Genomic DNA, 15,052 nt, shown 5'->3' on the forward strand with positions numbered 1-15,052 from the left:
ATCTCTCAAACCTCTCCAACAGTAACCTCTTATCTGGTTGAGACATCTCTCAAATACGGATAATACGTACAGTAGGTCTGTAATAACTATGTACAGTGGGTCTGTTATAACTATGTACAGTAGGTCTGTAATAACTATATACAGTAGGTCTGTTATAACTATATACAGTAGGTCTGTTATAACTATATACAGTAGGTCTGTTATAACTATATACAGTAGGTCTGTTAGGTCTGTTATAACTATGTACAGTAGGTCTGTTATAACTATGTACAGTAGGTCTGTAATAACTATGTACAGTAGGTCTGTTATAACTATATACAGTAGGTCTGTTATAACTATATACAGTAGGTCTGTTATAACTATATACAGTAGGTCTGTTATAACTATATACAGTAGGTCTGTTAGGTCTGTTATAACTATGTACAGTAGGTCTGTTATAACTATGTACAGTAGGTCTGTTAGGTCTGTTATAACTATGTACAGTAGGTCTGTTATAACTATGTACAGTAGGTCTGTTATAACTATATACAGTAGGTCTGTTATAACTATATGCAGTAGGTCTGTTAGGTCTTTTATAACTATATATAGTAGGTCTGTTAGGTATGTTATAACGATATACAGTAGGTCTGTTAGGTATGTTATAACTATATACAGTAGGTCTGTTGTAACTATATACAGTAGGTATGTTAGGTCTGTCATAACTATATACAGTAGGTCTGTTAGGTCTGTTATAACTATGTACAGTAGGTCTGTTATAACTATGTACAGTAGGTCTGTCATAACTATATACAGTAGGTCTGTTATAACTATGTACAGTAGGTCTGTTATAACTATGTACAGTAGGTCTGTTTTCACTATGTACAGTAGGTCTGTTTTCACTATGTACAGTAGGTCTGTTATAACTATGTACAGTAGGTCTGTTTTCACTATGTACAGTAGGTCTGTTATAACTATGTACAGTAGGTCTGTTATAACTATATAGAGTAGGTTTGTTATAACTCTCCCACAAGTAAAAACATCTACAAAAAAACTATTCCTTTCACCCTGGACTGCATATCAATAATATTTTATAGATCGCTTTAAATATTTTTTTAGGATTAGCAACGAAAGAGACCATGGAACATTTGGTGACAAATATGAGCGTAATATCAGTCAATACAAATAAATACAGTGAAATAAAACAGAGTGACATATCTTGGTGAAATAAAACACAGTGACATTTCTTGGTGAAATAAAACACAGTGACATATCTTGGTGAAATAAAACACAGTGACATATCTTGGTGAAATAAAACACAGTGACATATCTTGGGAATTTCTTTTTCATCTTTCACAGGCTTGAAAGACAATTATTGTAGTGCTTTTAAAACAAATATAATAGTTAAAATCCTGAAAGATAGGTTGACCCATTGTTAAAACCAGAGGCTGAAAACAGTGAGACCAAACTCACGAATGTGAATATGATTGGTTCACATCCTCTGACAAATCAACAACTTTCAGGAACTCAGGAACTGAGTGACAATCAGACCGAAGATGAAAAAAAGTGAAAGTATATTATGATCTTGGTTTAATACTCTCTGCGTAGTTTTGGTCTGATAGTGGTCAACTGTAATATTCGACTAAACGACTTCCATCAGAAATTCAATCAAAATTAATGGGAATTAAGTCAAAAGGATATTTCTCCATTTTTTTTGGATTATAACTGTGTTTTTGAAAGTCATCATGTCCTTTGTGAGTATTGTATGATCTCTTGTTTTTTACTAATGTGGCTGGGAGATTAGTACATATGAAAATAAAATGTGCTACATTGTATATAAATCGGTGGGAAAAGTACCCAATTGTCATACTTGAGTAAAAGTAAAGATACCTTAACAGAAAATTACTAAAGTAAAAGTCACCCAGTAAAATACTACTTGAGAAAAAGTCTAAAATAATTTGATTTTAAATATACTGAAGTATCAAAAGTAACAAGTATAAATCATTTCAAATTCCTTACATCAGGCAAACCAGACGGTAAGATGTTCATGTTTTTTAATGTATGGATAGTCAGGGTCACACTCCAACACTCAGACATAATTTACAAATGAAGCATTTGTGTTTAGTGAGTCCAGATCAGAGTACTGCTGGGTGTCAGGGGAAAATGTATGGAGTTAAAAGTGCATTATTTTCTTTTGGAATGTAGTGGAGTAAAAGTCAAAGTTGTCAAAAATATAAATAGTAACGTACAGATACCCGATTAAAAAGTACTTAAGTAGTAGTTTAAAGTATTTTTTTTAAAGTACTTTACACCACTGATCAAATGTGAGTACATTTTCCAGATTTACAAAATGTTCATTATGAATTTGTAAAATATATGATGAACTCTGTAGTTATATCTAATGAGATGTGTATTACAGTATATCTCACTAGTAAGATATGTACTTGGCCTAGTATATGCGGATACCTATTCTTTGAAACACATTAGGCAAACTTTTTCTATCTACCTTCATTTTTTTGGTGTGTATAAAATGTTCTGATCTTTCTTTTACAAAAGGCATCTGAAGAAATAATCCCATATGATCCTGAGATTTATCGATCACCAGCGGAGTTATACTCATATCTCACCAATGTCGGAGAACTTCACGATGGTGAGTGGCAAATACACTCGATGAGTAATAGTGGTAACGTTTCACGTGTTAAAGATTGAAAAGCTGTCCAACGGGGTTGGGGTCAATTCTATTTCAATTCAGTCAATTCAAGAAGTATACAATAAAAATAAATGAAGGTTACATGCAAGCGGTCATGACTGAATTCAAACGTGAGTTGGTTTCGGGGTGTGGTTTGATGTGGGTGTCTCGTTTGTGTGGTCGCAGGTGGGAAGAGTTAGCCAAATTATTTTTTGCCAATTAGCTTCAGCCCGGCTGGTGTGCGACCATGGCAAAATTGGTTTCACTTTGGAAAACCTATCTCTGGGGATTGTTAGGGACCATCAATAAATTACACAATCGAAATGGGACAATGTTGCACATTTTTTAGTTGTCTCATTAAATGCTTTCAATATTTGTAAATTAATTTCTAAAATGTACAGTTGTTTTGAGGTTTTTAAATCATTGAAATTTGGAGCTATTGATCTTTTAAAATATTGTTAGTGTACATTGTGCAAATTATTGATGGTCCCTAGCCCAACAGGGATCTCAAATGTTAAACCACATTGACCATGGGCATGATTACTTGGGTGCTGCCAGCTATGGCCTTATGGGTAGTATAGAAATACACCCTTCATTTCATGATATATCATTTACCTAACATCTCGCAAATCTCCGTTTTGGACGAGACTGATTTTATAGGGGAAATTATCCTATTTACACTTCGTAGTCATTTTGACACTGGAATGAATGTTTCTGCCACATAGACATTTTTCAAAATGAGAAGTTGTTTTTATGAGCAGTCTCTCTATAAAGCCTGCAGGTATAATTCTTTATAACTCATTATTAGCATGTAGCATGTATGAGCCTTTATAATGTTTATAATGTTTATAACGAGGCTTATTGATGTCTCTCTTATGGTTCAGAGCATGGCTGGGAGTACCACTCTGACAGGGGCATGCATCAGAGTGACATGTTGGAAATCTCCTCACAAGGGAATCATCTGACAGAGCTCCAGAGTGTCCATTCCCAACAGCTCCTCCACCCTTATCGCTACCCCGATACCGACACCCTCCACCTGCCACTAGCAGACCCAGGACTGGGACCCCTAACCCTAACCTCACAGGTTAGTTCAACTCTAGTTGACCCAGGACTGGGACCCCTAACCTTAACCTCACAGGTTAGTCCAACTCTAGTAGACCCATGACTGGGACCCCTAACCCCACAGGTTAGTCCAACTCTAGTAGACCCAGGACTGGGACCCCTAACCCCACAGGTTAGTCCAACTCTAGTAGACCCAGGACTGGGACCCCTAACCCCACAGGTTAGCCCAACTCTAGTAGACCCAGGACTGGGACCCCTAACCCCACAGGTTAGTCCAACTCTAGTAGACCCAGGACTGGGACCCCTTAACCCCACAGGTTAGTCCAACTCTAGTAGACCCAGGACTGGGACCCCTAATCCCACAGGACTGGGACCCCTAACCCCACAGGTTAGTCCAACTCTAGTAGACCCAGGACTGGGACCCCTAACCCCACAGGTTAGTCCAACTCTAGTAAACCCAGGACTGGGACCCCTAATCCCACAGGCTAGTCCAACTCTAGTAGACCCAGGACTGGGACCACTAACCCCACAGGCTAGTCCAACTCTAGTAGACCCAGGACTGGGACCCCTAATCCCACAGGTTAGCCCGACTCTAGTAAACCCAGGACTGGGACCCCTAATCCCACAGGTTAGTCCAACTCTAGTAAACCCAGGATTGGGACCCCTAATCCCACAGGTTAGTCCGACTCTAGTAGACCCAGGACTGGGACCCCTAATCCCACAGGTTAGTCCGACTCTAGTAAACCCAGGACTGGGACCCCTAATCCCACAGGTTAGTCCAACTCTAGTAGACCCAGGACTGGGACCCCTAACCCCACAGGTTAGTCCAACTCTAGTAGACCCAGGACTGGGACCCCTAACCCCACAGGTTAGTCCAACTCTAGTAGACCCAGGACTGGGACCCTTAACCCCACAGGTTAGTCCAACTCTAGTAGACCCAGGACTGGGACCCCTAACCCCACAGGCTAGTCCAACTCTAGTAGACCCAGGACTGGGACCCCTAACCCCACAGGTTAGTCCAACTCTAGTAAACCCAGGACTGGGACCCCTAACCCCACAGGACTGGGACCCCTAACCCCACAGGACTGGGACCCCTAACCCCACAGGACTGGGACCCCTAACCCCACAGGTTAGTCCAAATCTGTCTCTGATCATCTTGACAAGTAAAATGTATAATGAAATCAGTATTTCTGATGAGAACAGTGTGGTAGCTGTGAAAAATATAAAATAAATAATAGAAACGTGTAATGGGCATAAATTAAATGTTTAACAGCGATCCTAACACATAGCACACACAGTGCAACGATTCACAGGGCATTTATACTATAGTGGTACACAATACCAATATCAACAATATACAATATCTAGAGATAATACTCTTTTGTCTTTGAGAGGGAGGACACCGAGGTGACTGGATGTTATGTAATAGCCTACACTGTTGTCTACAGAAAGCAGCTACAGGATTGCTCAACAATGTGCTTTTCCTGAGTGAGGAACCATTTTAGCCACAACCAATAGCCTTGTGAGTAGAGCGCAGTAGAATAGAGTACACTCACCACCAACCGCTGGGCTGTGGATAGCCTAGGCTACACCTCATTTACTCAACCTTGCTATTGACACATAATCTGAGGCACAGCAGTGTGTGTGGGGGGGGGGGTGACGGGGGGGATTCTCACAGCAGGAAAATAATAGCTGCGACCAGCAATGAACGGGGTTCACAGGATGACAGAAAGGACACGAGATCAGTTGGATTAACAAAGCAAAGCACTCTATCATGTAGGAACGATCTTCCTTTATGTTCAATCAGTGAAAGCATTACCATGTTTATCTCTCGATACCTCAAGGAAGACATAAATTACGTTCGGTCTAGTGCTTTCAGTTGGTTATCTTTGAATGCAGCAGGTAATCATTCCTATAGTTATTACTTAAAGGAAAAATCCACTCAAAAACAAATAAAGTTTTCAAGTTTTGCATCATCGTGATGTCACAAGTGACACTTTGCCTCTTAAAAGTCCAATATCTTGAAAACTTGACTGCTGACATGCAAAACATTTTGGGACTCTATCAACAGTGTACTACTGGGAGGGGGGGGGGGTACCAAAATATCATTTTTGATTGGAGTTGACCTTTAAATTATTGAGTTTATAAACCAATTCTGGGGTCAATTTGACTAATGGTTTATGTTAAGATTTGTGAAATATTTTCAACATTTGTGTACTGATATATTGTGGTCATCTTTGAATTCTGGGACTTGTGTAAATTATTTAAATATCAGTTGGTACACTCCAAATTAGCATTCCAAAATATTTCAATAGACTCTTTTAACAAGGCACACCTGTTGATTGAAATGCATTCCAGGTGACTACCTCATGAAGCTGGTTGAGAGAATGCCAAGAGTGTGCAAAGCTGTCAACAAGGCAAAGGGTGACTACTTTGAAAAAACACTTTTTTGGGGGTCACTACGTGATTCCATATGTGTTATTTCATTGTTTTGATGTCTTCACTATTATTCTACAATGTAGAAAATAGTAAAAAATAAAGAAAACCCTTTGAATGAGTAGATGTGTACAAACTTTTGACTGGTACTGTACACAAAAGGTTTAAATACCAAATTTCATGGGCTCATGTTCATCGGTTCAGTTATTTTAGCCCTGGTGTGACATGGTGTAGCGTGGTCGACTTTGCATGCAGCAACTAATAATTTTCAAATTCATTAGAGGCTAATTCATTGGGTCTATTTAGTATTTTATTAGGATCCCCCAAAGCAGTTCGACACATACAACAACACAGAGTTACACATGGAGTAAAACATACAGTAGAAAAATAAGTCTATATACGATGTGAGCAAATGAAAGGCCATGGTCGCGAAGTAAATACAATATAGCAAGTAAAACACTGGATTGGTAGATACTGTACCAAGGGCCTACATACTGTACCAAGGGCCTACATACTGTACCAAGGGCCTACATACTGTACCAAGGGCCTACATACTGTACCAAGGGCCTACATACTGTACCAAGGGCCTACATACTGTGCCAAGGGCCTACATACTGAGCCAAGGGCCCTACATACTGAGCCAAGGGCCCTACATACTGAGCCAAGGGCCCTACATACTGTTCCAAGGGCCCTACATATTGTTCCAATAGCCCTACATACTAAGCCAAGGGCCCTACATACTGAACCAAGGGCCCTACATACTGAGCCAAGAGGCCTACATACTGAGCCAAGAGGCCTACATACTGAGCCAAGAGGCCTACATACTGAACCAAGGGCCCTACATACTGAGCCAAGAGGCCTACATACTGAGCCAAGAGGCCTACATACTGAGCCAAGAGGCCTACATACTGAGCCAAGAGGCCTACATACTGAACCAAGAGGCCTACATACTGAGCCAAGAGGCCTACATACTGAGCCAAGAGGCCTACATACTGAACCAAGAGGCCTACATACTGAACCAAGAGGCCTACATACTGAACCAAGAGGCCAACATACTGAACCAAGAGGCCTTACATACTGAACCAAGAGCCTACATACTGAACCAAGAGCCTACATGGTGTTATTTGGACTTATGGTTCATGAGAATACGTTTTTCAAAGTTTTTCAAAAATGTCCAAGATGGAAGAAAATATATCCTGACAGACCCTATGGGTCCTTGAGGAAAATGTGTCCAGGACGCGGAAAGACGCCTAAAATACAAAGTTTAATGTCTCTAGGTAAAACGTGGTGGCAGATATGAGAGATTAAGTGAGATTACTTATAACAGTGACACCTATAAACCAATCATTCTTTTTGACCAAGTTACTCATGGGCTCTAGTGTCTGTGTGCCAAATTAGAAAATAAGTTAGCAATCTATACATGAGTTATTTGACCATGTCAAGGGAAAAAAAAAGATCTAAGATTAACAATAGATTAAACAGCTTTGCTGTGAACCCTTCACTACTGTATGGATTATAATTAATGGACATTTTTTTTGTAGGGGTTGAAACTTGCTGCAAAAAACGGGGTGATCAAATTAAGATCCTACATCTGTAAATGTAAAAATCAACAACTAAATCAAAGATGTATCAAAGAATGCATTGAGAGCTATAGGAGGCCCCTTGACTTTTTCCAAATGTTGTTACGTTACAACCTTATTCTAAAATTGATTAAATACAAAAAAGTCCTCAGCAATCTACACACAATACCCCATAATGACATCACAATACCCAATAATGACATCACAATACCCCATGATGCCAAAGCAAAAACAGGTTATTCGAAATGGTTGCAAATGTTTTAAAAATAAAAAACAGAAATACCTTATTTACATAAGTATTCAGACCTTTTGCAATGGGACTCGAAATTAAGTTCCGGTGCATCCTGTTTCCATTGATCATCCTTGAGATGTTACTGCAACTTGATTGGAGGTCCACCTGTGGTAAATTCAATTGATTGGACATGATTTGGAAAGGCCTGTCTATATAAGGTCCCACAGTTGACAGTGCATGTCAGAGCAAAAACCAAGACAAGAGCTCCGAGACAGGGTTGTGTCGAGGCACAGATCTGGGGAAGGGTAACAAAAAATGTCTGCCACATTAAAGGTCTCCAAGGACACAGTGGCCTCCATCATTATTTAATGGAAACAGTTTGGAACCACCAAGACTCTTCCGACAGCTGGCCAAACTGAGCAATCAGGGAGAAGGGCCTTGGGAGGTGACACGTCAGGGAGGTGACACGTCTGGAGGAAACCTGGTACCATCCCTACGGTGAAGCATGGTGGTGGGAGCATCATGCTATGGGGATGTTTTTCAGTGGCAGGGACTGGGAGACTAGTCAGGGTACAGAGAGATCCTTGATGAAAACCTGCTCCAGAGCGCTCAGGACCTCAGACTGGGGTGACGGTTCACCTTCCAACAGGACAACGACCCTAACTAAGCACACAGCCAAGACAACGCAGGAGTGGCATCGGGACAAGTCTCTCAATGTCTTTGAGTGGCCCACCCAGAGCCTGGAATTGAACCTGATCAAACATCTCTGGAGAGACCCTGAAAATAACTGTGCAGCGACACTCCCCATCCAACCTGACAGAGCTTGACAGAGGATCTGCAGAGAAGAATGGGAGAAACAAAGTACTGAGTAAAGGGTCTGAATACTTATGTAAATGTGATATTTCAGTTTATTTTGTTTAATAAATTAGCAAACATTTCTAAACTGTCATTATTGTCATTATGGGGTATTGTGTATAGATTGACGAGGGGGGGGGGGGACGACGATTTAATCAGTTTCAGAATAAGACTTGTAACGTAACAAAATGTGGAAAAAGCCAAGTTGTCTAAATACTTACCATTTTGACATTGTCTATTGTTTTTAGATTCTATTTAGTTGACCTTACACTACTTTCTCTTTCAGGGAAATCCGACCATTTTGACATTTCCAAACTAATACAATCCTTTGGTCTCCAAGCAACGTTTATTTACACAGTAGATGTACAGTTGACGTTGGAAGTTTACATACACTTAGGTTGGAGTCATTAAAACTCGTTTTTCAACCACTCCACAAATTTCTTGTTAACAAACTATAGTTTTGGCAAGTCGGTTAGGACATCTACTTTGTGCATGACACAAGTTTACAGACAGATTATTTAACTTATAATTAATTCACTGTATCACAATTCCAGGAGGGTCAGAAGTTTACATGCACTAAGTTGACTGTGCCTTTAAACAGCTTGGAAAATTCTAGAAAATGATGCTATGGCTTTAGAAGCTTCTGATAGGCTAATTGACATCATCTGAGTCAATTGGAGGTGTACCTGTGGATGTATTTCAAGGCCTACCTTCAAACTCAGTCCCTCTTTGCTTGTCATCATGGGAAAATTATAAGAAATCAGCCAAGACCTCAGAAAAAAAATTGTAGACCTCCACAAGGCTGGTTCATCCTTGGAAGCAATTTCCAAATGCCTGAAGGTACCACGTTCATATGTACAAACAATAGTACGCAAGTATAAACACCATGGGACCACGCAGCCGTCATACCGCTCAGGAAGGAGACGCATTCTGTCTCCTAGAGATGAACGTACTTTGGTGTGAAAAGTGCAAATCAATCCCAGAACAACAGAAAATGACTTTGTGAAGATGCTGGAGGAAACGGGTACAAAAGTATTTATATCCACAGTAAAACGAGTCCTATTTCAACATAACCTGAAAGGTCGCTCAGCAAGGAAGAAGCCACTGCTCCAAAACCACCATAAAAAGCCAGACTATGGATTGCAACTGCACATGGGGACAAATATCACACTTTTTCGAGAAATGTTCTCTCGTCTGATGAAACAAAAATAGAACTGTTTGGCCATAATGACCATCGTTATGCTTGGAGGAAAAAGGGGGAGGCTTGTAGGCCGAACAATACCATCCCAACCGTGAAGCACGGGGGGTGGCAGTATCATGTTGTGGTTTGCTTTGCTGCAGGAGGGACTGGTGCACTTCACAAAATAGATGGCATCATGAGGAAGGGGAAATTATGTCAATATATTGAAGGAACATCTCAAGACATCAGTCAGGAAGTTAAAACTTGGTCGCAAATGGGTCTTCCAAATGGATAATGACCCCAAGCATCTGACCCACTGGGAATGTAATGATATAAATAAAAGCTTAAATAAATCATTCTCTCTTACTATTATTCTGACATTGTCACATTCTTAAAATAAAGTGGTGATCCTAACTGACCTAAAACAGGGAATTTATACTACGATTAAATGGTCAGGAATTGTGAAAAACTGAGTTTAAATGTATTTGGCTGAGGTGTATGTAATCCTCCGACTTCAACTGTATGTGCAATAGAGGAGGTTGCTGGGGGGATGAACAGATGCACGATGACATAATAATAGCTGGAGCGAATGGAATCAAACGCATGGAAACCAATGGAAACCATGTGTTTTAATGTGTTTGATACCATTCCTCTCATTCTGCTCTAGCCATTACCACGAGCACATCCTCCCCAAATGAAGGTGCCACCAACCTCCTATGATGTGCGTGTGATCACAAAGTCAGAGAGATAACTGATCAAGCACAATTCTCTTATGGCCAGACAGGGCTCCTTTAGTGAAACAAGTTATTTGATCTCAATGGGACTACCTGGATGAAGAGGTGTAGGTTTCGCATACTTTCTGCCAGAAGTTGTGCGACAAATGGGTCCCTGAAATGTGTGTACTATGTCATATAAATGCTAAACAAAACATACAGTACAACAATGCATCATGACGACAAATTACATGTATTTTCCTCTGTACAGATGCCGTACTACAACCACACAGTGTATTACCAGCAACAGGCCCCTGTGTCCCCTAGTTACTACTGCTCAGAGGAGGAGGAACCTGTGGGCCACAGTCCCCCACTGGAGGTATCTGAGGGTGAAGAAGAGGACTATGGAGACCATGTCCCTTTTGGGGGAGACTCCAGTGAGTGCTGACTGACTTAATGAATGAAGTGACTTACTTTACTGATTGACGTAATCCTTTTCATTCGTTTGTGAAACATAAATCTTACATGTGAGACTGAGTACAGTAGCATTACAGGGGAGAAATCTGTTGGGTGGCTATTACATACAGGGATCACACACTTGCTAATAGCCTTTAACATGATCCAACAATAGCCATAGAAATGAATTAATTCTGCCATTATGAAATTCATGTAAAATATCATTAATATCTCTCTATGCAGGTAACAAGAGGAAGATCCGGCTGTACCAGTTCCTCCTGGACATGCTGAAGAACGGAGACATGAAGGACAGTATGTGGTGGGTGGACAGAGAGAAAGGAATCTTCCAGTTCTCCTCTAAAAACAAGGAGACTCTGGCCAATCGCTGGGGCACGCAGAAAGGGAACAGGAAGAGGATGACATATCAGAAGATGGCCAGGGCCCTGCGGAACTACGGCAAGACTGGAGAAATCAGAAAGGTCAAGAAGAAACTGACCTACCAGTTTAGTCCGGAGGTACTGAGGAAAGTCTCGACTACAGAGAGGAGGCACTACCCTCACTAGGAGTACCAGAGATTGTTAATGTAATGCCACTGTATTACAGGCTTTGGGAGTAGGCCTAACCTCACTGCTATGTCTTGAAAATAGGACAATAATGACTGTCTACTGTGATTGTATTTCATTACATTTAAAATGATACCCCAGAAACAATCAGGTAACATTAAACATGTTGATGTTTAGATTTTTGTTATTGGTGTTTGCATATTCCATGTTTATTTATTTACTTAACAAGTCGTCGTGTGTTACGTGTTACATAATCTTACTCTTGACTCTATCTTTGTGTCTGTGATGGAAAAAAAAAATAAAGTATATTTTTTACATATGCTCTTAGTTCCAGGAAAATTTGTCAGTGGGAATGGAAGAAAGATCAAAACCTCAAACAATTGCAACATCAGTCTATCATGACTGAGTAAAGAAGAGGCACATAGTTACAGCAATCATTCTGTTTCTCTGTTATGTTATTATCTGACTCATCCTCTATCTGATCACGTCAGTTGTTGATGAAAAGGAAAGCCATCACAGGTCCGTTTTGAGGTGTAGTTCTGAAACACGTCTCAATACCTTTTTAGTTTCGGTAAATTACAGTAGTTAATGCCTCAACAGTAACGTTGTAATTAAGTTGATAAATTCCTGTATAAAATGGGCATTATGCCATCTGCTGGTAGATCAGTGTGTTTACATTGTCTATGGTACTCCCGATCACGGCCGGTTGTGAGACAACCTTACTCAAAAATGCATCTTCTTTAGGAGTGCTATTTATATCCCTTTGACTACTGAACATTCGTCCATACTGTGTGTGTCCCATCACTGCAGGTAATTTATGACAAATGTATATGTTTTATAAACTCCAGGAAAGCGTATTAGCCTGGTTTAGTTAGTTTAGGAAAATATGTAGGTACATTCTAGGTGTATTAAATTTATTCGCCACAAGAGTGTGACATTAAGTAATTGTTCAGGCTAATTCGCTGGCTGGTGCTCATGAGTTTATAAAACATACTTTATACATTTGTCATAAATTATCTGCAATGATGGGACACACACAGTATGGATGAATATGATAAATATATATTTTTAAAAACCTTGACTGAGTAGGTGTGTCAACTTTTGACTGGTATTGTATATATATATGATTTAATCATGGTAAATATTAATCTATTCTGATCCACTTAATCACCTGTACAAAAGGTGACCTCTTGATTCATTAAGGACTTCCGCCCATAGAAACCTGTTTTTGTGACGTTTTCTCTGTGTCGGCCAATGGGGAAGAGGAGCAGAGTTTCGGTGAAGAATTTGAACCGAGTCGCGGAAGCAGCGGACAGACAGAGGACGCTTCGCTATAGCTAGAAACTACCATCTTTATGTGGTTTCAGTGTGTTTTAATTAAAGAAACCTATTTTAGCCAACATATATTTTTTTTTTCATTTATTTAACCTGTGTTGTCTTTTTTCGGTGGACCGTGACCATGAGGAGGAGGTTGGTAAAAAAATATTTTCTGTGTTTGGGATGATGTCTTCGTATGTTGTTGCTATGTTACGTCGGTAGCTATCTACAGTTCGCTGGATCGCTAATTACAGTAAAGTAGCTCTTAACGAGGGTAACATATTTAGTTAGTTAGCAAAGACTAACCAAGGTCACATATTGTCTCAAGGTGCTGCTGTAAAGTTAGCTGTCGTAACCTATCGGTAATAGCTAAGTTTACTTGTCATGCTAGTTAGTCGTTTTGTTGTTTTCCACCATTTTTTTGGTTTGATATCAAAATAATACAGTAACGAGTTCCATCACCAACGTTACAATATATTATCACAAGTAGCTATGTAAAAATGAACTGGCGAGACATGCATTTTAAATGCAGTCGCTAGTTTAGCTAACTAACGTTAGTTGGGCTGTTTTGGCAAACCAATACCTAGTCAAATCAACCAGTTTAACGTTATGTAGATAACAGTTTGGCCAACTTCCTACATCGTTAGCTACTTGCCATTTTGAAACCTTCGACAAAAACCTACTCGGCTCATTTGTTATTTTGCACACAAAATGAGCCGTAATAATCCATGGACAGCGTGAACCTAATCTGTACTCTTTCCCGTAGTTACAGGCTGCAGCATTCCTATTTAACAACATATTTAAGTGACATGCTGTCGCCTGCACCTAATTTTCTCTCCCTGTACAGTGAAATCCATGCTGCGGAGTCGGTAGAATGTCTGAATCGAGCCTTTAACCGGTTGAAGGACATCTGGGAGGAAATAGGAATTCCAGAGGATCAGAGACTACAAAGGACTGATGTGGTTAGGAAACATATCAAAGTGAGTTCTGCTTCTTTTGCAAAGCATTATTTGTTTACTTCCCCCCCCCCCCCCCCCCCCCAGTGGACAGTGGAGGGTGGGTATAATTTGTGGAATGTTCCAACAGGAATCTGTTCCTGTTCATAAATAACAAAAGATGCCAACAAACAACGCATACAAAGTAGCATGATTAATTCACCTAGCTAACTAGCTGCGGAATAGGCATCAACTCACCACGTGTCTTATTCTTAATGTTTGCCCATAGGCTACCAAAGTGAGGACAGACATTTTTCTGAATAAAAGTGGTGAGGTAAAAAAAACAAGAACACAACTAAATGTCCCACTACCTACCTGGTTTCCTATTATGTCGCTATGCAATTTTTTATTTACAACGTTTTTGGAAACAGATTCCTGTTGGAACGTTCCACAAATTATACCCACCCCGGCGCTTGACTAGAGAAACGGGGCTTTCGTAATCTCATTTCAGACCAAGGTGCATGAGCAGACTGAAAATGGACCTATTTATTCAGCGACTCTTTCTAGGTTAAATGGAGGTTGCTTTAATAAAAAAAAATAAAAAAATTCCATTGTCCTGCCAAGAGTTGCTGAATATGTCTTTTTTTACTGGTGGGTCTGTCTTCTAACCCGTGTTTTTCTTTTCTACCCAGGGCTTGCTGGACATGATGATTGCTGAGGAGGACAGTCTAAGGAAGAGATTGATGAGCAGCATAGAATCCTGTCGTAAAGAGCTGGATGTTCTGTGTACTGAGCTTCAACTATCCCCATTTGAGGTATATTTATTATTATTATTGATTTATTTCACCTTTTATTTAAGCAGTTAGGCCAGTTGAGAATAAGTTGTCATTTACAACTGCGATCTGGCCGAGATAAAGCAAAGCAGTGCGACGACAAATAGACACTGGAAAAAAAAGAAAGTTTTACCTTTAGAAATGAAATGTGGGGGGCAATAAGATGCTCACATTACCCTAATGTTGCATGTTTTTTTTCCAGGGCTCACTTCAAAAATATGCAAA

The 15,052-nt window shown here is 40.0% G+C and overlaps 1 protein-coding gene across 1 annotated transcript; it reads left to right on the top strand.

Annotated features, from left to right (window-relative positions):
• The first annotated feature begins 1,517 nt into the window (after positions 1-1,517).
• Positions 1,518-12,062, top strand: LOC139397104 (transcription factor PU.1-like). The gene is made up of 5 exons (XM_071143971.1): positions 1,518-1,730; positions 2,533-2,626; positions 3,550-3,749; positions 10,995-11,160; positions 11,423-12,062. The coding sequence occupies exons 1-5, from the start codon at positions 1,722-1,724 to the stop codon at positions 11,740-11,742; spliced, it is 789 nt and encodes a 262-aa protein (XP_071000072.1). The 5' UTR covers positions 1,518-1,721; the 3' UTR covers positions 11,743-12,062.
• Positions 12,063-15,052: the final 2,990 nt, after the last annotated feature.

The sequence above is a fragment of the Oncorhynchus clarkii genome, unplaced genomic scaffold (assembly GCF_045791955.1).
Source record: "Oncorhynchus clarkii lewisi isolate Uvic-CL-2024 unplaced genomic scaffold, UVic_Ocla_1.0 unplaced_contig_7872_pilon_pilon, whole genome shotgun sequence".
Lineage (NCBI taxonomy): Eukaryota > Metazoa > Chordata > Actinopteri > Salmoniformes > Salmonidae > Oncorhynchus > Oncorhynchus clarkii.

Bases quoted from the DNA above. Each gene is read 5' to 3' on its own strand.
- LOC139397104 (XM_071143971.1), top strand. The intron at 3,750-10,994 runs GTTAGTTCAACT...TCCTCTGTACAG, and splicing joins CCCTAACCCTAACCTCACAG to ATGCCGTACTACAACCACAC. The intron at 11,161-11,422 runs GTGAGTGCTGAC...CTCTCTATGCAG, and splicing joins CCCTTTTGGGGGAGACTCCA to GTAACAAGAGGAAGATCCGG.